The sequence below is a fragment of the Hemiscyllium ocellatum genome, chromosome 39, assembly GCF_020745735.1.
Source record: "Hemiscyllium ocellatum isolate sHemOce1 chromosome 39, sHemOce1.pat.X.cur, whole genome shotgun sequence".
NCBI classification, from domain to species: Eukaryota; Metazoa; Chordata; class Chondrichthyes; order Orectolobiformes; family Hemiscylliidae; genus Hemiscyllium; species Hemiscyllium ocellatum.
In genome coordinates, this window is record NC_083439.1 from 450477 (window position 1) to 474161 (window position 23685).

The following is a 23685-nucleotide window of genomic DNA, read 5'->3' on the forward strand; positions in this document are numbered from 1 at the left end:
TGAGGCATAAAGTTGAAAAGTGGTGATGTTATGCTGGAACTGTATGAAATGTTGGTTAGGCAACAGGTATTTTGTACAGTTCTGAAATCCGCATTATAGGACCAATGAGATTGCTCTGGAGAGGATGCAGGGGAGATTTACCAGGATATTGGCTGGGCTGGAGAATTTATAAAAAGAAATGGGACAGACTCCAGTTGTTTTCCTTAAAGCAGAGGAGATTGAGGGAAGTCATGATTTAGATGCATACAATTATGAGGGATGCATAGGTTAGAAAAGAGACTTTTCTAGCTGTAGGTCTGCTTGTTGAGCTCAAATGTTCAATTTCAGACATTTTGTACCATACTGGGTAACATCAGTGAGCCTCCAGATGAAGTGCTGGTGGCATAGCCTGTTTTCTATTTGTGTTCAGGTTTCCTTGGGTTGGTGGTGTCATTTCCTGTTATTTTTCTTGGGGTGGGAGGGTGCTAAATGGGATCCAAGTCAATGCGTTTGTTGATAGAGTTCCGGTTGGAATGTTGTGCTTCTGGGAATTCTCATATGTGTCTGTGTTTGGCTTGTCCTAGGATGGATGTGTGGTCCCAGTCGAAGTGGTGTCCTTCCTCATCTGTATGTAAGGATATTAGTGAGAGGGTCTTGTCGTTTTGTCGCTAGTTGATGTTCGTGGATCCTGGTGGCTAGCTTTCTGCCTGTTTGTCCAATGTAGTGTTTGTTACAGTCCTTGCACAGTATTTTGTAAGTGAGTTTCGTTTGTTGTCTGTAAAACAGACTGTATAAGGAGACTTTTCCCCTTGATGGAGGATGACTGAGCAGAGGCATTGATTTGTAAGAGGCAGGAGATCTTGAGGGGATGCGAGGAAAAACCTTTCTACCCAGAAGATGTAGGAATCTGGAACTCTGCCTGTAAGAGTGTTCTGAGCAGAAACTCTTCGAACAATAATGAAGTTTTTAAATGTGTACTTGTAATGCCGAGTGCGAAAAGTGTGATTAGATTAGATTACTTGGCTAGTTTTTCACTGGTGTAGACTGGATGGGTTGAAGGGCCTTGTTCTGTGCTGTGAATCTCGACTTTTCTATTGGAAGACAATGTGACAGTGTGCGGCAGTTGACATGGATGTCAGCAAGGCCGTTATTCATGGTCCTGTTTTGTAGACCAGTCACGAAAGTGGAGTTACGGTGAACGGCCTTGGAACTAAAATAATCTTTCGATGCGTTCCGTTATTGTCTCCCTGCTGTTTGTGGGGTAGGTCAATGATTTAGACTAAATGGAGGGAACATGATTTGGGAGGATTTTGCCAGACTCTAAATTGTTATGTCTGAGATTGTTTACTTAGGACTAGTGAATCTGACGGGAGATTTAATTAAGATGGATAAATGATGAGGGATTTGGAAATCTAATTCCCTTAACAGAAGAATCAACAGCCAGAGGACAGCGATTAAAGTAATCGGTATCAGGATTAAAAGAGTGAAAAAAGTTTCCATTTAGGAGATAGAGTTCTGAACCTTTAGAAACCTCAGTACATTTTAGAAACATTTGAATTTGCAGGTGAAGGGCTGGAATCCACAGGGAAATCGCTGAATAGTGGTAATACCTGCAATGTTATTAATGTTTCTGCATTTCGGCCTGTCCTGTATAACCTCAGCACTGTGATCTTCGCTGGACCTCATCAACCCCGCTCCAGCCAATTGGGAGGAATGCAGGATTCTGCCAGAAGCATCCTCATTTCCTTCTAATCCCCTTACTCCCAGACAATGTAAACAACGTGATCAAATTACTGGAACGGAATTAGTTAATTGACCACTAGAAATGAATATTTTAACCAAGCAGATTTTGATGTAAATTGATCCGTTATCACTTCATTCACCCTGCATCAATATCCTTTTTATTCATCTGCCGTTTTCGCTGCTGACTTTAAAAAGACTTGCACCTAAGTTTCAAGTTCAAAACAAAACAATAAAACATGAATAAGTTTCACATGCTGAGAGAAGCAGCAGGTAGATCTTGTCCCTGCGCCTCTCTGCCTTACCGGCATGATGTCTGCACATTTCTACTACTTGTCTGTCCCAGTGTCTCGACGTATCTGTTGTGTTTCTTTGTCTTTGTCTCTAACTGTTAGTGGCTTCATGTCTTGTTATTTCTCTCTCTCAACCTCTCTGGCTTTGTGTGTTGTTTCCGTTTGGTTCTCCCCTTTTACTGCCTCAGCTTCTGTCGTCTCACTGTCTGTTTCTCTCCATGTGTTTCACTGTCTCCCATGTCGTTTTCACTGTGATCCTCTGTCTAACTTGATTGTTGCCGATATCTGTGTGTGACCCTCTGTCCATTCCTCTATGCCCCTTTCTTGTGAGCTCCTCTTGCCTGTGTTTTGTGTTCCTGTAGTTTCTTTCTGTGTGTATCTCTCTCTGGAGGTTTCTCTCTCTCTGTTTCCACAACCCCCGCTGGTCCCCCATCCCTCTCTTTACACCCCCCCCCCCCTTTTCACCCCACACGGTTAAATGAAAAGTTATGGATTGATGGAGCAGACTCGATGGGCCGAATGGTCTAATTCTGCCCCACTGTAAGTGGGTCCTCGGTCCTTCCCTGAGCTTCACCTGTTTCCGCGTTACCCTGCAGTTCGTGGTGCGGCCAGCAGGGAGCGCAGCGAGAGCGATGGAACAAGCGGCTGCTGCACGATCAGGAAGGAGTCGCCCTTCGTTGGTGCCGCAGTTGAGACAAGTTCACCCCAGCCTGGGCTCTCCGTTTTCAGCAGGTACCAAACCCATAGTGTGTGGGTGCTCGGAATAACATCGTGAAACCGAAGTTCATCTCTCTTCTTGTTTCAGGAACTAGGACACTGCACCGACTGGATATAATGAGTTTCTTCAGCATGCTGCGTAAAAGGAAAGAGGTGGGAATTCATTCCACATTCCGATCGATTACTTTCAATTTCTCTAACAAATATTTAATCTCCGCTGTCATTTAATTGCTTCTTTGTTCATCAATTTCATAACATTTCATTCAAAACACTTTTTAAACATTCTAGATATTTCATTTTATTCCAATGTGATATAAAGAAGCAGACTTTCTGAATTCTGTTGAAACCGTTAATTTAAAATAAATTCTAATTGTTGAATTAATTGTTGGAATGTTCTTGTTTGCCATCGGAGCTGCTGTTACTGAACTGACAGGATCCCAGTTACATTATCCTGATATTGTTCCTGTGATCACGATCAGGGATATTAGCAGCAAATACCAAGTGAAACTGCTAAAAGTGAGCACTTCCCTATTTCATGTTAATGCCTGCCTTCCCCACCAGGTGATTTTCAAAAGGAGGGTTTGGTCGATATTTGAAGGAAATGCACTTTCGGCGCTGCAGGGCTGGAGCGGGGGAATGGGTTGTTCTGCAGGGGGCCAGTATCGAATGAAAGGTAGAATGGCCTCTCTGCTTTATGGCTCTGGCGGTGATCACGGGCTGAAATCCCAAATGTTTAACTTTTTGTTGCAATAAGTTTTCGGAACGATCAGGTTCTGGTGGTTTGATGAAATGTCAGCCCTTGCAGTAAACTAAATTTCTGTCTCTCTGTGTCTCTGTCTGTGTGTGTGTGTCTCTGTGTGTGTCCAGCTGATCCCTATTGTTGGTCTGATGGCTGTCGCCGCGTCCGGGGCTACCAGCGTCTCCATTTACTTCCTCCTCACCAAACCTGACGTCATGTAAGAGATGGGGGTGGGGGTGGGGGTGGGAGTGAGTGGATGGGGTGGGTGGGTTGGAGGGGTGGGGAGTGCGTGGGTGGGGAGGGGAGGGCTGGGGAGTGGGTGAGTGGGGTGGGGTGGGGAGTGGGGGGGTGGGGAGTGGGTGGATGGGGTGGGTGAGTGGGGTGGGGTGGGGAGTGGGTGGGTGGGGAGTGGGTGGATGGGGTGGGTGAGTGGGGTGGGGTGGGGAGTGGGTGGGTGGGGAGTGGGTGGATGGGGTGGGTGAGTGGGGTGGGGTGGGGAGTGGGGGTGGGGTGGGGAGGGGAGTGGGTGGGTGGGGAGTGGGTGGATGGGGGGTGGGGAGTGGGTGGATGGGGGGTGGGGAGTGGGTGGGTGGGGGCAGGGGAGTGGGGGTGGAGGGGTGGGGAGTGGGGGTGGAGGGGAGTGGGGGTGGGGAGTGGGGGTGGAGGGGTGGGGAGGGGTGTGGTGGGGTGTGGAGTGGGTGGGTTGGGTGGGGAGTGGGTGGGTTGGGTGGGGAGTGGGTGGGTTGGGTGGGTGGGGTGGGGAGTGGGTGGGTGGGGTGTGGAGGGGTGGGGAGTGGGTGGGTGGGGTGTGGAGGGGTGGGGAGTGGGTGGGTGGGTGGGGAGGGGTGTGGAGGGGTGGGGTGTGGAGGGGTGTGGAGGGGTGGGGTGTGGAGGGGTGGGGAGTGGGTGGGGAGTGGGTGGGGTGTGGAGGGGTGGGGAGGGGTGTGGTGTGGAGGGGTGTGGAGGGGTGGGGTGTGGTGGGGTGGGGTGTGGAGGGGTGGGGTGTGGAGGGGTGGGGAGTGAGTGGGTGGGGAGTGAGTGGGTGGGGAGTGAGTGGGTGGGGTGTGGAGGGGTGGGGAGTGAGTGGGTGGGGTGTGGAGGGGTGGGGAGTGAGTGGGTGGGGTGTGGAGGGGTGGGGAGTGAGTGGGTGGGTTGGAGGGATGGGGAGTGGGTGGGTTGGAGGGATGGGGAGTGGGTGGGTTGGAGGGATGGGGAATGGGTGGGTTGGAGGGGTGGGGAGTGGGTGGGTGGGGAGGGGAGTGGGTGGGTGTGAAGGGGTGGGGAGTGGGTGGGGTGTGAAGGGGTGGGGAGTGGGTGGGTGGGGAGTGGGTGGGTGGGGTGGGGTGTGGAGTGGGTGGGGAGTGAGTGGGTGGGGTGTGGAGGGGTGGGGAGTGAGTGGGTGGGGTGTGGAGGGGTGGGGAGTGAGTGGGTGGGGTGTGGAGGGGTGGGGAGTGAGTGGGTGGGGTGTGGAGGGGTGGGGAGTGAGTGGGTGGGGTGTGGAGGGGTGGGGAGTGAGTGGGTGGGGTGTGGAGGGGTGGGGAGTGAGTGGGTGGGGTGTGGAGGGGGGTGGGGTGTGGGTGGGTGGGGTGTGGGGGGGTGGGGAGTGAGTGGGTGGGGTGTGGAGGGGGGGGAGTGAGTGGGTGGGGTGGGGTGGGGGTGTGGAGGGGGGGGGAGTGTGTGGGTGGGGGTGTGGAGGGGTGGGGGTGTGAGGGGGGGGTGGGAGGGATGGGGAAGGGGTGGGTTGGAGGGGTGGGGATTGGGTGGGTTGGAGGGGTGGGGTGTGGGTGGGAGGGGGGGGGTGTGGAGGGGTGGGGAGTGAGTGGGTGTGGAGGGGGGGGAGTGAGTGGGTGGGTGTGGAGGGGTGGGGAGTGAGTGGGTGGGGTGTGGAGGGGGGGGGAGTGAGTGGGTGGGGGTGTGGAGGGGTGGGGAGTGAGTGGGTGGGGTGTGGAGGGGTGGGAGTGTGGGGGGGGGGTGGGGAGGGGTGGGAGTGAGTGGGTGGGGGTGTGGAGGGGTGGGGAGTGAGTGGGTGGGGTGTGGAGGGGTGGGGAGTGAGTGGGTGGGGTGTGGAGGGGTGGGGAGTGAGTGGGTGGGGTGTGGAGGGGTGGGGAGTGAGTGGGTGGGGTGTGGAGGGGTGGGGAGTGAGTGGGTGGGGTGGGGTGGGGTGTGGAGGGGTGGGGAGTGAGTGGGTGGGGTGGGGTGGGGTGTGGAGGGGTGGGGAGTGAGTGGGTGGGGTGGGGTGGGGTGTGGAGGGGTGGGGAGTGAGTGGGTGGGGTGGGGTGGGGTGTGGAGGGGTGGGGAGTGAGTGGGTGGGGTGGGGTGGGGTGTGGAGGGGTGGGGAGTGAGTGGGTGGGGTGGGGTGGGGTGTGGAGGGGTGGGGAGTGAGTGGGTGGGGTGGGGTGGGGTGTGGAGGGGTGGGGAGTGAGTGGGTGGGGTGGGGTGGGGTGTGGAGGGGTGGGGAGTGAGTGGGTGGGGTGGGGTGGGGTGTGGAGGGGTGGGGAGTGAGTGGGTGGGGTGGGGTGGGGTGTGGAGGGGTGGGGAGTGAGTGGGTGGGGTGGGGTGGGGAGTGAGTGGGTGGGGTGTGGAGGGGTGGGGAGTGAGTGGGTGGGTTGGAGGGATGGGGAATGGGTGGGTTGGAGGGGTGGGGAGTGGGTGGGGAGGGGAGGGGTGGGGTGTGGAGGGGTGGGGTGTGGAGGGGTGGGGAGTGAGTGGGTGGGGTGGGGTGGGGTGTGGAGGGGTGGGGAGTGAGTGGGTGGGGTGTGGAGGGGTGGGGAGTGAGTGGGTGGGTTGGAGGGATGGGGAATGGGTGGGTTGGAGGGGTGGGGAGTGGGTGGGGAGGGGAGGGGTGGGGTGTGGAGGGGTGGGGTGTGAAGGGGTGGGGAGTGGGTGGATGGGGTGGGGTGTGGAGGGGTGGGGAGTGAGTGGGTGGGGTGGGGTGGGGTGTGGAGGGGTGGGGAGTGAGTGGGTGGGGTGTGGAGGGGTGGGGAGTGAGTGGGTGGGTTGGAGGGATGGGGAATGGGTGGGTTGGAGGGGTGGGGAGTGGGTGGGGAGGGGGGGGAGGGGTGGGGTGTGGAGGGGTGGGGTGTGAAGGGGTGGGGAGTGGGTGGATGGGGTGGGGTGTGGAGGGGTGGGGAGTGAGTGGGTGGGGTGGGGTGTGGAGTGGGTGGGGGGTGAGTGGGTGGGGTGGGGTGTGGAGTGGGTGGGGGGTGAGTGGGAGGGGTGGGGAGTGAGTGGGTGGGGTGTGGAGGGGTGGGGTGTGGAGGGGTGGGGTGTGAGTGGGTGGGGTGTGGAGGGGTGGGGAGTGAGTGGGTGGGGTGTGGAGGGGTGGGGAGTGAGTGGGTGGGGTGTGGAGGGGTGGGGAGTGAGTGGGTGGGGTGTGGAGGGGTGGGGAGTGAGTGGGTGGGGTGGGGTGGGGAGTGAGTGGGTGGGGTGTGGAGGGGTGGGGAGTGAGTGGGTGGGGTGGGGAGTGGGTGTGGAGGGGTGGGGAGTGGGTGGGGAGTGGGTGGGGAGGGGTGGGGAGTGGGTGGGGAGGGGGTGGGGAGGGGTGGGGAGTGGGTGGGGAGTGGGTGGGGAGGGGTGGGGAGTGGGTGGGTGGGGTGTGGAGGGGTGGGGAGTGGGTGGGTTGGAGGGATGGGGAATGGGTGGGTTGGAGGGGTGGGGAGTGGGTGGGTGGGGTGTGGAGGGGTGGGGAGTGAGTGGGTGGGTTGGAGGGATGGGGAATGGGTGGGTTGGAGGGGTGGGGAGTGGGTGGGTGGAGAGGGATGGGGTGGGGTGTGAAGGGGTGGGGAGTGGGTGGATGGGGTGGGGTGTGGAGGGGTGGGGAGTGAGTGTGTGGGGTGGGGTGGGGTGTGGAGGGGTGGGGAGTGAGTGGGTGGGTTGGAGGGGTGGGGAGTGGGTGGGGAGTGAGTGGGTGGGTGGGTGGGGTGTGGAGTGAGTGGGTGGGGGGGTGGGGGTGTAAAAGGTGCGTCCGGGAATGAAAAGGACACAAGTTAAAAGTAAACTGAGATTTTTTTTAATGAATGATAAACGGAACCATCTCTGAGGTTCTTGTTACTTCTGCCACAGACTCAATAAGACGGGAAATCCTACTCCCTGGGAAAACGTGGACCCCAAAAAACCGCAGAAGGTACTCGTCTATTCGCTCTCGCTATTTTAAGGTGTTGATTCTGAGACAGTCCGCCGTGAAGTCTGATGTTGCGCGGCTTTAGGCAGAGGTTTCCAAGTGATCCTCCATGGGGATGTACAAGCGGAGGGGGGGTCGGGCAGACCCAGCTGACTGTGAGTCAGGACTGACAATGATTCAGTCTCGGAAAAATACCAGCCGTGGCGCACCTTCACTGAGTAAGATGCAGACCAAGGGGAAATAAAGATACGAGGATCTTAATCCTGACCCGAATTCCTCCTAGATTCATCATTGCAGTAAGTTGGAGTTTCCCTTGATTTCTCTCCTTGAGTGTCAGTGCTGGGAAAAGTGAACACAGTTTCAGTGATGACAAGGTCCACACAGGAATTATTCAGCTCGTGATTTTCCCTGAAATATTTACCGCTTCATCCTTTTTAAATGAGGCAAAATATTACCTTGTGCTGGTTCCTGGCTGATGGCCCATTTAGTGCAGATCAATAAATTTCAATCTGTTTTGACACATCAAATATTCGTAACCCATGAGATGAGAGAAGCTTTTAGTATGTTGAACACCGTAATCAGTGGGTGACTTCAGTCTGCATATTGACTGAGTAAATCATTGATCTGTAAAGCTGTGAAGTTTCTGGAGTATCTTAGAGATAGTTTTCTCGAGCAACATGTTGAAAAGTCGACTAGAGGGCAAACTATTTTGAATCTAGTATTATGTAATGAACATAGGCTAATTAACAATATTGTTGTGACAGAACCTCAGGGATGAGTGACAATAATATGATTGAACAACTCACCTTCAAACAAAGTTCTATCTGAAGCATGAGTTTTGTAATTGAATAAAGTTATGAAAGCATGAGGTGTATGTTGGATGAGTTGGATTTGGAAAATGCATTAAAAGGCATGACTGCATATCGGCAATTGATAGTCTTTAAAAACACTATCACAGGTACAGGTATATGGTTTACAGCAACTGTACATTCCTCTAGGGTGCAAAGACACAGAAGAGGTCAGTCAGCTATGGTTAATGAAGGACACTTAGGGTTGTACAAGATTGAAAGACCAGTAAGGTGGCTCAATAGCTTTAATTTTGAGGATTTGGAGATTTATAGAATACAATAAAAGAGGACCAAGAAACTGGCAAGGAAAGAGAGAATGAAATATGAATGCAATTTAGCAAAAACAGAAAAACAGACTGTAAAAGCTTCTGTAGGTATGTGAAAAGGAAATGTTTAGCTAAAATGAATAAGTCTGTTGCAAGCAGAGGCAGGAGAATTTATAATAGGAATAGAGAAATGGCAGGGAAGCTAAATGATTGCTTAGATTTCTATTTCTTGTATCTTCCTTCATGAAAACAGACAATGAGGGAGAATGAGGAGTTGAAGGAAATTAACATCTGTAAGAAGATTCTCCTGGAGAAATTAATGAGGCTGAGAGTTTCTAAATCACGAGCACCTGATGCTCTGCATCCCACAGTGTCGAAGGACATGGTTATAGAGGAAGCCAATGAGTTAGTGATTCTAACAGTCTGTAGATTTTGAAATGATTCCTGTGGTTTGGAAGGTAGAAAATGTGACAAAGAAGTGAGTGAGAGAAAACAGCTAGAGTCTGTTAAAACAATTGGGATGAAGAGAAGTCTGGTTGTAAACAATGTGATAGGATATAATCAGCATGGATTTGCAAACAGGAAAGAGTGTTTGATGAACCTGGAGTTTTTTTTAATGATCTTTACAAAATTGATAAAGGAGAGCCAATGGATGTCATAAAGTTAGATTTTCAGATGGATTTTGTTAGAGTCCCTTACAGGAGACTGGTAAGAAAAATTAAAGCATGTGGCATAGAAGGTAATGTACTGACCATGGATTAATGATTGACGAATGACAGTAAACAGAGTCAGAATAAATGGCTCAATCTCATGTTGACAAGCTGACTAGTGGGGTACCAAAAGGATCAGTACATGGCCACAGCTATTCATGATATTTTTCAATGATTTGGAGGTGGGGACAAACAACAGTCCCATCTTGTCAGGTAACAATTCTAATACAGGAATGTGTGTTGTGAGGAAGATGTTAAGCAACTTTAGGAGGACAGTTTACGTGAGTGGGTAAGAACATTGCAGATGGAACAAAATGTGGAGAAATGAGAGATTATTCACTTTGGTAGGAGAAACAGATGTGCAGAGTACTTCTTAAATGATGAGAGGTTGAAATATGTGAATGTACAAACAGGCGTTCTTGTTGATAAGTCATTGAAGGCTAGTATACAGATACAGCAAAGTAGTGGAACATTAGTGGAATATTAGTCTTTACTACAAAAGGACTGAAATACAGGTGCGGTGAAGTCTTGCTTCCATAGCGCAGAATCTTTGGTTACACTGCAGCTGAAGTACTGTGTGCTGTTTTGGTTACCTTCGGACAGGCATTATTGCCAGAGAGGGTGTGCACTGAAGGTTCATCAGTCTTGTTCCCAGAATGGCGTGGCCGTCCTCTGAAAAGAGATTGAAGAAACTGGAAATGTGTTTATGGGGTTTCATCGAATGAAAAAGCAGTCTCAATGAAACTTACAAAGTACATAATGGGCTAGACTGGGTAGATGCAAGTCAGATATTTCCACTGGGTGGGAACTCAAGAACTGAGGCCTAATTTTAAAATAATAGTCACCTAGGTCCAAGATGAGGAGAAATTATTTTTTACTCAGAGGCTTGTGAACCTTTGGAATTCTGTCTCACAAAGGAACTGTGAAAGCTCAGTCTTTGAGAATGCTTAAAGTAGAGGTTGACAGATTTCTGATTATCAATGGCTTATATGGCTACGGGGATGAAAAGGCTTTGAAGTGTTCCATCAGCCATGATTGGGTAGAATGTTGGAGCATGCCCAATAGGCCAAGTGGCTTACTCCTTTTCCAAAATAATTGATCAGTGACAGAAAATTGTGAGCAAACTTTCTGTACCAACTCTATCACAGTTCTTTTCAGTTGAACTGTATGAGATTTTGCAGAGTTTGAGAGGAGAGAAACAGAGGCCAAAATGGTTCAATATTTTGGAGATGACCCTTGATATTTCTATCACCTCATGGTGGGAATGGCCACAAGAACCAGGTAACAGATCTGTCCAGACAGTACAACATGTAGAAAGGCATAGTTGCCTACCAACACCCTAACCCCACACCCAACCCTCAGTCATGAGTTAATTTGACTACCACAAATAAAAACACATTTAGTGGTCATTCAACCAACCAGCATTGTTCGCCCTGACATTCCAAAACTGGAACAGTAGTTTCTTAAGTACACGTGGAAGGGGGAAATGTCTCAGAGCTTCAAGAAGTTATCCATTTTCTGCTTTACTTAGTATTTGCAACCTGTTAGAAGTGGGATTTAGTTTTTTTGAGTAACATTCAAGAATGATTCATTTGGGATTATAGTCAACAAGCATATGGATGAGAATGGAATAGTATAGATTAGATGGGCTTCAGATTGTTGCACCAACCTGTGGAACCATCGAGGGCCAAAGAGCCTTACTGCGCTGTAATGTTCTATGTTCAATATTCCTGAAGCTGATATCTATGAGTGCCTGAATGTGTTTGGATTTGGAACTGAGAATTGCAAGCAATGAATCCTCTGTTTCTGTTACTTGTCCACCTGCAGCTGCTAACGATTAACCAGAAGTGGGAGCCAGTGGAGGAGGTCCAGATATTGAAGCGTTACAGCAAATAATGGAGCAGACTATCTAATCAGTACTGAATGTTTCACTGATTCCTGACCTGAAATTCCACTGGAGAGGAACAGCAACACTTCTGTTTGAGTTTTAGGATTAAAAATTGTCAATTTCTACCCCAACAACTCCTCCCTCTCTTCCTCCCTCTCTTAACTTGTGCCTTTGTCTTCAGGATGAGTGGCTGCACTACGAATGGGCAGATGTGAAATAGTAACGTGTGTATTTTCACTCAAACTATTCCTACCAATAAGATCTATAAGCCAATACATTACTGTAAAATAAATCGTGTCTAATTTAAATGTGTTCAGAGTTTGTAATTAGATTCTAAGTTTAGTCATTCTTGCCTAAAATGAATTTTATCTTTTGCTACTTTGGGTCTATTCAGCCTCCTCCAGACACTGAGTGAATCTCTTCATTTGCCACGAACAGTGCACACAAACCACTGGCCATTCATTGGATGTAAAACAGTTTATACTTTTCAGAAAATTTCATGCAGTTAAGATGATTCTTGGAATAAGTGAATCTGCTCCAACTCTCATAGTGTGCACTTGATTGAGTGTGTTTCCCAACATAGTCCATCTTTCCTTCAGTTCCTGCCCCAACTCTCAGAATCTTCTGCCTCTGGCCTGTGGCTGAGGTACACACCAAGGTCATGATGTGACTTTAACATTTAACATAGAAAATACATTCTGGAAGTTATTACTGAGGATTAAGGAAGTTCCTGGATTGGGCATGGATTAGGGACACAGACATCTGAAAACTCTTGATCTGTTTTTTCTGTCCTTTTATCATTTCCGCGTAATCTAGTCAGAAGTTGATTTAATATGATTTCTTAACACATTAAAGATTAACTAGGGAAACGTGAATTTTTTTTTAAAAATAAAGAACATTAAAAGAAAGGTTATTGACCAGACTCAAAGTAAATGCATTAAACAATTTGCTGGAGGGACAGACAGGCTGAGAGACACACAATCACCGAGGGCTGCTCACGGAATCAGTCCCATTATCTCAATGACCACAAAAGCCGCATTGTTTCCATTGGAAAATTGCTGTCTGGGTGGACCCTCACTGACTGTTGGTGTAAACTGAATGAGGGAATCATCACAAGTCATTCCAAATTCTTGCTGCAAGGTTCCACCGAAGTCCAATGCGAGCTGGAGGAACAGCACTTCCTTAATTTAAGCACTAAACATTCTTCAGAACTCGATATTGTTAAAGCGTGAACGCTGTTCTCCATTTTGATCACCCTTCCCTTCCCCACCAAAGGCTTGTTTTTGGGGGAGTTTTGGTCTATTTTCTGTCATTGGTGCCAACTAACAACAGTCTCTACTCTTCATCTACATTTCATTTTTACTATTGTTAGTACTTCTATATTTGTTCCGGGGCACCTTCACTATCTGTTGGACTTATTCATTTCCCTACAGCATGCAATCCATCATTTCTACAGGCCCCTACGCTTTCAAAGAAAATGTCGTATTGGATTCCAAGCATTAACTCTCTTCCTCTGTCCACAGCTGTTCCAGACTGAGTTTCTCCAGCATTTTTCTGTCTTTGTCACTGAATTTTTATTATTCAATCTCTTCATAAATCAACAGCATCCAACAAAAATACTTAAAATTTTCTGATTCAGATTCAACTCTAAATATGCAAAAACTTTTGTGACAAAATGGGACCCACCATTTGTTGAGGCAGTTGTTTCTCAGTTCAGATCACTGCCTGTTTTCCAGCACCATTATACACTCCAGTTACAGAATCTGTATGTTGATACATAAGGTGTTCAGTGGGATTCACTCCCAAAATCTCATCACTGAGAGAGAAATCTGACATTACTCCTCTGAAGGGGGCAGAACAGATAGAGCAACAGAGAGTGAGTGGGGGGGGGTTACTCCAGAGGGAATAATGCTCTGGGAGGGGGGTAGAGAGGGAATGCTGCTCTGGGAGGGGGGGGTCAGTATAGAGGGAATGCTGCTCTGGGAGGGGAGTACAGAGGGAATGTTGCTCTGGGAGGGGAATAGAGAGGGAATGCTGTTCTGGGAGGGGGGTGTCAGTACAGTGGGAATGCTGCTCTGGGAGGGGAGTACAGAGGGAATGTTGCTCTGGGAGGGGAGTACAGAGGGAATGCTGCTCTGGGGTGGGGCAGTACAGTGGGAATGCTGCTCTGGGAGGGGAGTACAGAGGGAATGTTGCTCTGGGAGGGGAGTACAGAGGGAATGCTGCTCTGGGGTGGGGCAGTACAGTGGGAATGCTGCTCTGGGAGGGGAGTACAGAGGGAATGCTGCTCTGGGGTGGGGCAGTACAGTGGGAATGCTGCTCTGGGAGTGGAGTACAGAGGGAATGCTGCTCTGGGGTGGGGCAGTACAAACGGACTGCTGCATGAATTGATAATGTTCGTAGCTTTTGAGCCGAAAAGGTGCAAAGTGGAAATATTGTCCGAACGACCAGGTAAAGTCGCTTGTCTGTTAACTACCTTCAGGGAATATATTTTTCATATAAAATCAATGTCTTTATTTCTATCTGACAAAATGTCCTAGACTCTGAGTAAACTAAAATCTGACTCGGAAACCACACATTAATGAGCGATGAATCATTCAGAAACTGAGATCTCTCTTGCAGCTTTTCCTGTAAAATCTCACTGCTACGTGACAAGAGATTTATGCTGAATCACTCCAACTCCGCATTTCTGAAAAAAAAGGAAGTAACGTCAAGATTATTTTACACTAACAGCCGGCTGATTGCTTCATTTTGGGAGGTACAGTTTCTCTTCATCGCCCCAAGAACCAGACACTGACTCCAGAAATAAATCTTTCTGTTCCTGGGACCTCTTTTTATGAAATGTCTCACACAGTTTTTATAATTTTGAGAAGCCAATGTTGGACTGGGGTGTACAAAGTTAAAATCACACATTACCAGATTATAGTCCAGCAGGTTTATTTGGAAGCACTAGCTTTCAGAGTGCTGCTCCTTCATTTGCTTGTAGCCTGTGTTCTTTGTTCAGACATGCTCTGAGGTATTTCTGCGATGAATCTAGTTTGTATAAGCTTGAGCAGACCGTAATGTTCATTTATGAAATATTGATGATTTTTTGGGGAATTGAGAAGTATGTTGGTGATCTTCCTGTCAGATATGTGGTTAACCTTCACAAAGAAAATTTGAAGAGAAGAAACTTTGGTTGTAAAATCTGGAATAAAAACATAGCGAGGTACAGGCCCTTTGGCCCTCTGTTGTGTGACCCTGTGAAACCAATCTGAAGCCCATCTAACCTACACTATTCCATTATCATCCATATATTTAGATTAGATTCCCCACAGTATGGAAATAGGCCCTTCGGCCCAACAAGTCCACACTGACCCTCCGGAGACCAACCCACCCAGACTCATTCCCCTACCCTGTTTTTACTCGACTAACACACCTAACACTATGGGCAATTGAGCATGGCCAATTCTCCTGGCCTGCCCATCTTTGGAAACCAGAGCACCCAGGGCAAGCCCACACAGACACGGGGAGAACGTGCATCTCCACACAGACAGTCAGCTGAGAGTGGAATCGAACCTGGGCTCCCTGGCTCTGTGAGGCAGTATTGCTAATCACTAAGCCATCCTAGTAGACTAGTTATCCGACAACCATTTAAATGCCCTTAATGTTGGTAAGTCTACTACTATTAAAGGAATAAAAAGTCGCAAAACTGAAACATCTTTGTAAATTATGTTTTGTACATCTGTTTTTTCAGAATCAGGTCTAACAGTGAAGACTGAATTGATCAGAAGAAGTTGATGATATTTTGATTTGATTTTTTTGCTGCTGAAGATATATGTTCCTTGCTATTGCCTTGAGCTAGCGACGGTTTCTATCATCTTCGTGTTTAGTTTTCTCAAGGACTATTGTCATCTCGATGATATAATCCTTTACATTATTAGAATCTATCCCAGATCATGGATAAACTCGATGGAAATCAGAAAGAACAGGATCTACAGCAAGATGTTCTAAATGTGATATGTTCCTGTGACAGGGGAAAGACGTATGAACCAATATCTATTCTTGTAGTAGATTATTGTACAAAATACACTCAGAAGTCTCAGTTGCAGGTTATAATTCGAGAGTGTGTTGCTGGAAAAGCACAGCAGGTCAGGCAGCATCCAAGAAGCAGGAGAATCGACGTTTCATGCAAAAGCCCTTCATTGGGAATGAACTTCACCACTTTTGCCCAGGTTATGATTGTTTATTTTGTCAATGTAATGAGTGCAGATGAATACGTGGCTGCAGGGCGGGTGTAGAAGGGAGGGTTTCAGATATGTGGATCGTTGGGAAATCTTTTGGCAAGGTATGACCTGTACAAGAAGGATGGGTTGCACCTGAACTGGAGGGGCACCAATATCCTGCACAGGAGATTTGCTAGAGCTCTTCAGGAGAGTTTAAACTAGATTGGAAGGGAGGTGGGAACTGAAGTTATGGATCATATGATGGAGTAGGTAGTGAAACAGTCAGATACAGTGTGCAGAGAGTTTGTGAGGAGGTATAGGTACTTGATAGGGCAAAGGTGTAGTCAGTGTGATGGGTTGATCTATTTTAATGCAAGAAGTATCAGGAATAAGGGTGACGATCAAGAGTACTTGGATCAATACTTGGAGCTACAATGTTGTGGACATTACAGAGACTTGGATATCACAGAGGCAGGAATAGTTGTTGATGTTCCAGGGTTTAGATGTCTTTAAAAGAAAAGGGGGACAGGTAAAAGAGGTGGAGGAATGGCATTGCTAATCAGGGATAGTATCACAGCTGCAGAAAGGGAGATCGTCAAGAAGGGTTTGTCTACAGAGTCAGTATGGGTGCAAGTCAGAAACAGGAAAGGAGCAGTCACCTTATTGGGAGTTTTCTACAGACCCTCCAATAGCAGCAGAGACAAGGAGGAGCAGATTGGGAGGCAGGTTTTGGAAAGGGGCTAAAGTAACAGGGTTGTTGTCATGGGTAACTTTAACTTCACTAATATTGATTAGAACCTCCGTATTTCAAATAGTTTGGATGGAACAGTTTTTGTCAGGTGTGTCCAGGAAGGGTTCCTGACTCAATATGTAGATAGGCTGCTTGGCAATGAACCATGCCAGGTGTCAGATCTCTTGGTGGGGGAGTATTTCAGTGATCACAACACCCTGACTATACTCATGGAGAGGAATAGGAGCAGACGGTATGGGAAAGTATTTAATTGGGGGAGGGGGAATTACAATGCCATTAGGCCTAACCTGGGAACAGCTGTTCTCAGGGAAATGCATGACAGAAATGTGGAGGTTGTTTAGGGAGCACTTGCTGATAGTGTTGGACAACTTTGTCCCACTGAGGCAAGGAAGGGATGGGAGGTTGAAAGAATCTTGGATGACAAGGGATGTGGAACATCTAGTCATGAGGAAGAAGGAAGCTTACTTAAGGTTGAGGAGGCAAGGATCAGACAGGGTTCTAGAGGATTACAAGGTGGCTAGGAAGGAACTGAAGAATGGACTTAGAAGAGCTAGAGGGGGCATGAGAAAGTTTTAGCAGGTAGAATTAAGAAAGACCTGAGGTATTCCACATTTGTGGGCAGCATGGTGGCACAGTGGTTAGCACTGCTGCCTCACAGTGCCAGAGACCCGGGTTCAATTCCCAACTCAGGTGACTGACTGTGTGGAGTTTGCACATTCTCCCCGTGTCTGCGTGGGTTTCCTCCGGGTGCTCCGATTTCCTCCCACAGTCCAAAGATGTGCAGGTCAGGTGAATTGGCCATGCTAAATTGTCCGTAGTGTTAGGTATAGGGATAAATGTAGGGGAATGGGTGGGTTGCGCTTTGGTGGGTCGGTGTGGACTTGTTGGGCCAAAGGGCCTGTTTCCACACTGTAAGTAATCTAATTTATGTGAGGAACAAGAAGATAGCCAGAGGGAGGGTAGGGCTGATCAGGGATCAGGGAGGGAACTGTCCACGGGAGTATTGCCAGATAATTGGAGGATGGCAAATGTTATTTCCTTGTTCAAGAAAGGGAATAGTGATAATCCTGAGAATTACAGATCAGACAGTCTCACATTTGTGGTGGGTAATGTATTGGAGAGAATTTTGAGAGAGGGGATTTATGATTACTCAGAAAAGCATAGTTTGATTCGAGGTAGTCATCAGACTTTTCCATGTCTATGACATCTATAGCCCTTCCTTCATCTATCAACTTGATCACTTCCTTGAAGAACTCTGTTAAGTTGGTAAGGCACAATCTCCCCCACACAAAACCATGTTGCCCATCACTGATAAGCCAATTCTTTTCCAAATATAAATAGATTTTATTTGTCAGTACCTTCTCCAGCAACTTTCCTACCACTGATGTCAGGCTCACTGATCTGTAGTTACCTGGAATGTCCCTACTACCCTTCTTGTACAGGGGGACAACATGAGCAACCTTCCAGTCCTCCAGCACCTCACCTGTATTTAAGGATGCCACAAAGATATCTGTCAGGGCCCCAGCTATTTCCTCTCTCGCCTCCCTCAGCAACCTGGGATAGATCCCATCTGGTCCTGGGGATTTCTCCACCTTAATATCCGTTAGCCTACCCAATACATCTTCCCGACTTATGTCAACATGATCCAGATTAATCAAACTTCTATCTCTAATCTCAACATTCATCATGCCCCTCTCCTCAGTGAACACTGACCATTGGGAATCTCACCCATTTTCTCAGGTTCAACACACATTTCTTCCTTCTCCTTTAGTGGACCAACCCTTTCTCTAGTTACCCTCTTGCTTCTTACATATGAATAAAAAGGCCAGGGGATTCTCCTTAATTCTCCTCGCTAAAGCTATTTCATGACATCCTTGAGCCCGCTTGATTCCTTGTTTAAGACTGGTCCTACTCTCCCAATATTTCTCCAGGGCCCATTCTGTTCTTAGCTGCCTGAACCTTCTGTACACTTCCCTTTTCCTCTTGGCTAGTCGCACAATTTCTCCTGTCATCCACGGTTCACGAATCTTGCTTTCCTATCCCTTGATTTCAAAGGGACATGCCTATCCTGCACTATCTTTAACCTATCTTTGAAAGCTTCCTACATATAAAATGTGGACTTCCTTTCAAATAACTGCTCCCAATCCACATTTCCCAGTTCCTGCTGAATTGGCCCGGTTTAGTATTCTTCCCTTAGGACCACTCTCATCTTTGTCTAAAAGTAGTCTAAAACTTACAGAATTGTGGTCAATATTCCCAAAGAAATCCCTCACTGCAATTTCGACCACCTGGCCTGGCTCATTCCCCAACACCAGGCCCAACTGGTGTTGACATACTGCCTTAGAAAATTTTCCTGGATGCTCCTTACAAATTCTGCCTCTTCCAGACCTCTGACACTAAGTGTATCCCAGTCAATGTTGGGAAAATTATAATCTCCCATCGCTCCCACCCTGTTGCCTCTATATCTTTCCATAATCTGTTTACCTATTTGTTTTTCTACCTCGAGCTCAGTGTTGGGAGGCCTGTGATACAGCCCCAACAATGTAACTGCACCCTTCTTATTTCTCAGCTCTACCCATAATGCCTCCCTACCCAAGACCTCCATAGTGCCCTCCTTTAGCACAGCTGTGATATCGTCCTTGACCAGCAATGCATCTCCATCCCCTCTTTTACTTCCCTCCCTGTCCTGTCTGAAGCATCTATATCCTGGAACAATTAGTTGCCAATCATCATGCCCTTCCCTCAACCAAGTCTCTGTGATTGCAATAACATCATACCCCCAGGCACCAATCCAAGCCCTAAGTTCATCTGCCTTACCCATTATACTCCTTACGTTAAAGCAGATGCATTTCAGGCCGTTGGTTCTTTTGTGTTCATCTGTTCTCTGCCTACTCTTCCCCTTGGTAATGCTAACTTCATGATCCTAACAATCTCCAGTCTTCACCTCACTGTCTCCTGGTCTTCTCTTCTGGTTCCCAGTCCCCTGGCACATTAGTTTAAAACCTCCCCAACAGCAGTAGCAAAAACTCCCCCAAGGACATTACTTCTGGTCTTGTTCAGATGTAGACCGCCCATTTTGTAATAGTCCCACCTCCCCCTGAACCAGTCCCAATGTCCAACAAATCTGAACCCCTCCCTCCTACACCATCCCTCTCACCACGTGTTCATCCTGCCTATTTTTTCATTTCTACCCTGGCTAGCACGTGGCACTGGTAGCAATCCTGAGATCACTACCTTTGAGGTCCTCCTCTTTAACTTCTCTCCTAGCTCCCTGAATTCTTCTTTCAGGACCTCATCTTGTATTTTACTGACATCATTGGTGTCTATATGCACCACGACAACTGCTTGTTCACCATCCCCCCCCCCCCAAACCTTTTAGAATACTCTGCAGCCGATTGGTGACATCCCTGATCCGAGCACCTGGGAGGCAACATACCATCCGGGACTCCCGTTTTCGGCCATAGAACTGCCTCTCTACTCCCCTTACAATTGAATCCCCTATGATTATAGCCCTTCCATTCTTTTTCCTGCCCTTCTAAACAGCAGAGCCAGCCATGGTGCCATGAACCTGGCGATGCTGCCTTCCCCTGGTGAGCCATCTCCCCCAACAGTATCCAAAATATTACCTGTTTTGGAAAGAGATGACCACACGGGACACCTGTACTGCCTTCCTACTCTTTTTCTGCCTTTTGGTCATCCAATCACTGTCTCCCTCAGCAATTCTAACCTGTGCTGTGACCAGTTCACTAAACTTGCTATCCATGACCTCCTCAGCATCGCGGATGCTCCACAGTGAGTCCATCTGCAGCTCCAGAACTATCATGCAGTCAAACAAGAGCTGCCCCTGGACACACGTCCTGTAAGTGTAAGAGTCAGGAATGTCAGCCACGTCTCTGAGCTCCCACATCAAGCAAGGAGCACATACCACAGGTCTGAGGTCCCCTGCCAGTGTAACCTTAGCTTTATATCAACTAACTAAAACCAAACAATGCACTTAAATATATGAAAGAAAAGAAAAAACCCTAACCTTACAGAGTCCTTTCCTTCTGGTTAGAGGAGGGGGGGAGGTTTAGCAGGATGTGTACTATCTTGTGTTTAGTCACTGCCCAAATATATACTAAGTCCTTACCTTCCCGGCAACCTCCTGGTCTCCAACATCACCTCTGCTCTATCTCCCGCTGCTCCTGGACAGGAAAAAGAATGCTCCCTGGACCAGAGGACATGTCTTATGAAGAAAGGTTGAGGGAGCTAGGGCTGTTCTAATTGAAGCGAAGAAGGATGAGAGGTGACTTGATAAAAGTGTACAAGATGATGAGAGGCACACATAGAATGGATAGTCAGAGGCATTTTCCCAGGGCGGAAATGGCTATCATGAGAGGGTCATAATATTAAAGTGATTAGAGGAAGGTTTAGGGGAGATATTAGAGGTAGGTTCTTTACACAGAGAGTGGTGGGTGCATGGAATGCACTGCCAGCGGTGGTGGTAGAGTCAGAGACATTAGGGGCATTTAAGTGACTCTTGGATAGGCACATGAAAAGTAACACACTGAGGGTATGTAGGTTAGTCTGATCTTCGAGTAGGATAAAAGGTCACCACAAGGTCAAGGGCCAAAGGGCCTGTACTGTGCTGTACTGTTCTATGTCCCGTACTGGGAGAGCTCTAACTCAGAAGAGTTCTGTAGCAGCCAAGAAGTTATCAGACATTTATACATTAAAAACAACATAGGCAGTACATTCCTTGATCTGTTTAAGGTCACAAATCAAAAATATACTTCTGCTGCAAATTGTTAAGAGGCGGGGTATCTGGTACCCCTGGTCTTTATCTACCTCCTGTGTCTCCAGATGCTGCCCTAATCTCTCCTCTGGAGCCTGATTCTTATTAATCTTGTCATCTTGTGAAACATCTCTCCCAACTACATCATGTTGTTGAACACAATTCAGAGTGACATGATGTCTTTAGGCATCCAAGCTGCTGATAGGGACCCTACATTTCATCAGCTGCTTGGCTGTGTCTGCTACATCAGCATTTTAGCTTTGGATTCAATTTAACTCCAAAACTTTTCTTAATCTTAAATGGGAATAAATTAACCATAAACTAATTAAGTTCCTTAGTCCTTTCTAATATAATCACTTAAGACTTAAGATTTTGATTGATCACACTCATTTCTCAGTGAGTTGTTGTCAGGGTAGCCCATAATCTAAGTCCATATTCAATTCCTTTCTCCTCAGCATCAAGCTTGGAAAAATGCTCTATGCCTGAAAACTTGGGATTACACTCTTCCAGGATTGGAACCTCATGGTAACATCTTTGTTTGTGCAGCATTCAGTTACCTTGGATTTAAACATTCATGAAGTATGTTATCTTTCTGTAAAACATGAGTAATCTCCTCTGTCCTGAAGCTCTTCAGCCTCCAACTTGGCACCACCCTCTTGACCTGTCCATCACCTTTCTGATCTGTCTGCTCCACCCTCCTCTCCAACCTATCACCTTCTCCTTCATCTTCATCTATCTATCACATTGTCAGCTACCTTTCCCCCAGCCCCGCCCCCTCCCATTTATCTGTCAGCCCGCCCGGCCCACAAGCCTCATTCCTGATGAAGGGCTTTTGCCCAAAATATTGATTCTCCTGCTCCTCGGATGCTGCCTGACCTGCTGTACTTTTCCAGCACCACACTCTCGGCTCTGATCTCCAACAACTGCAGTCCACACTTTCTTCTAATTTAGTTTCACCAATCCATGTGGTCTTTGTTGAAGGGAGTAAATTGAACATGGCTTTAGAGAAACCATACCTACAATACAGCACACTGTTTTTGTCTCTGTAATCAAGGAGGGATTCACTTGCCTAACAGGGGAAGCAACCCGACTAATCCCTGGGCTGTCCATCAGGAGAGACTGAGTACAATAGAGTATAAGAATGAGAAATTATCTCAATGAAACACATGGGGGTTATAAGAAGACTTGAAAAGGTAAATGCCAAGAAGACATTGATCTATAAGTCTCACTGAAAATAATCAGAAACTCTCTTCATCTCTCCTGGGCAGAAATACCCTGATCAATATGTTGCTCCCAGAGTTTATTTTTACCAGAACATCAAGCAATTTTATCTTATCTTATTGACATATTTGTATAACAGGTACATACCATAAACCCTGACTCTATATCACAAAGATTTTATTGTCACTGAAAAAAGCTATTTACACAATGGCTTGGTGTCAGATCAGCTCAGGAACTGAACTTCACTCAGGATATTTTAACTGTCTGATAGTAATTGTATCAGCCTGGGGGGGACCCACTAGGTTCAAGGGGTCTCTCTTCATTGGCAGCTAATTACTGCCATAGATTTACAGTGAGAGGAATCTGGAGGCAGTCTGTGTTTGGTGATTTTCTGCATAATGAGACGCAGTTAATGACCCTTGCAACATGAACAGTGACTCACCCAAACTTGCCTTTCTGTTGCTGAAGATCAGAGAGTGACAACAAACAATTATTGAGATCACAACCAGTAAATGGCTGGTTACAGTCCCACACCCTGTTACTAAGGGAGATTAACATGTGGTTGTAGAAAAGGTGAGTGAGGGAGGCTTCACTTTTGTGAGGCATTAGTATCAGTTCTGAGTGACAGGAATTTGTAGATAGTTTGTACCAGTGGAGCTGGAACAACATGTGGAGATTAATGAGTCCACTAGTGGGACAGAGTTTAAATTAACACGGCAGGGAGTGTGAAACACAGGAGAAATGGTGCACAGAAAACCAGGAAGAGCTAACAATATAATTCTAAAGTAATGCTGAAAAAGATAGACTGATGCTGTTGAAAGCTTTTCATCTCTCAGAACGGATGTGCATTTGAGTGACACCTACAGCAAATTCTTGAAATTGTTTAAGAAAGAAAACTTACATTTATAGCAACTTTATAAAGCAATCGGAGCTATGGAATTAGAGAGAAAGAAGGAATTAGAAAGAGAGGAACAAAGGCATCAGGAATACATACATACTTACGGACAGTGAGCAACTGGGTTATGGAACTTTGGACCTTTCTGATTACTGCACAATTTCTTGGAAATGAGAAGTTGCAAGGTTAAAAGGAAATTGTGGTTTTCTTACAGTTTACAACAGTCAGGTGACTCATAAAAGCAAAGTCTTTAAGACAGAGGAGGTCCACTTTGCATTGTACATTGTTTTATCACAATGTTCATTGTCTTATAACAGCCTCTTGGTCAAGTTACTGTGTGTTGTCATAGACCCAGGATGTGAGTTGTTGGAGAGTTTTGTAGAGCAGACAAATTTGTCTCCCTCTCTCTGTCAGGAACTGACATACCTTAAAACAAACCCAGTAACTGTCTCCCTTAGTGAGTAGGTTGAAAACCTGATAAAAGTTTCAAAGATTAATTCTATTTGTTTATATCAGAATCTAAGATCTGGTCTAAAGAT

The 23685-nt window shown here is 47.3% G+C and overlaps 1 protein-coding gene and 1 long non-coding RNA gene across 4 annotated transcripts; one reads left to right on the forward strand and one right to left on the reverse strand.

Annotated features, from left to right (window-relative positions):
• Nucleotides 1-2562: 2562 nt before the first annotated feature.
• On the forward strand, nt 2563-11608 carry c39h15orf48 (chromosome 39 C15orf48 homolog). The gene is made up of 5 exons (XM_060852923.1): nt 2563-2744; nt 2818-2882; nt 3597-3685; nt 7531-7591; nt 11240-11608. Exons 1-5 carry the CDS (start codon nt 2645-2647, stop codon nt 11306-11308), a joined length of 384 nt encoding a protein of 127 aa, XP_060708906.1. The 5' UTR covers nt 2563-2644; the 3' UTR covers nt 11309-11608.
• LOC132834247 (uncharacterized) lies at nt 9894-23300 on the reverse strand. Of its 3 annotated transcripts, none has more exons than XR_009647153.1 (3): nt 23254-23300; nt 14217-14443; nt 9894-10084 (listed from the first exon to the last, which is right to left on the reverse strand). It is a non-coding gene; the product is annotated as an uncharacterized LOC132834247 (long non-coding RNA). The 3 variants fall into 3 exon arrangements; XR_009647152.1 differs by having other exon boundaries at nt 23246-23293; XR_009647151.1 differs by lacking the exon at nt 23254-23300 and adding an exon at nt 20386-20509.
• Between the last annotated feature and the right edge of the window lie 385 nt (nt 23301-23685).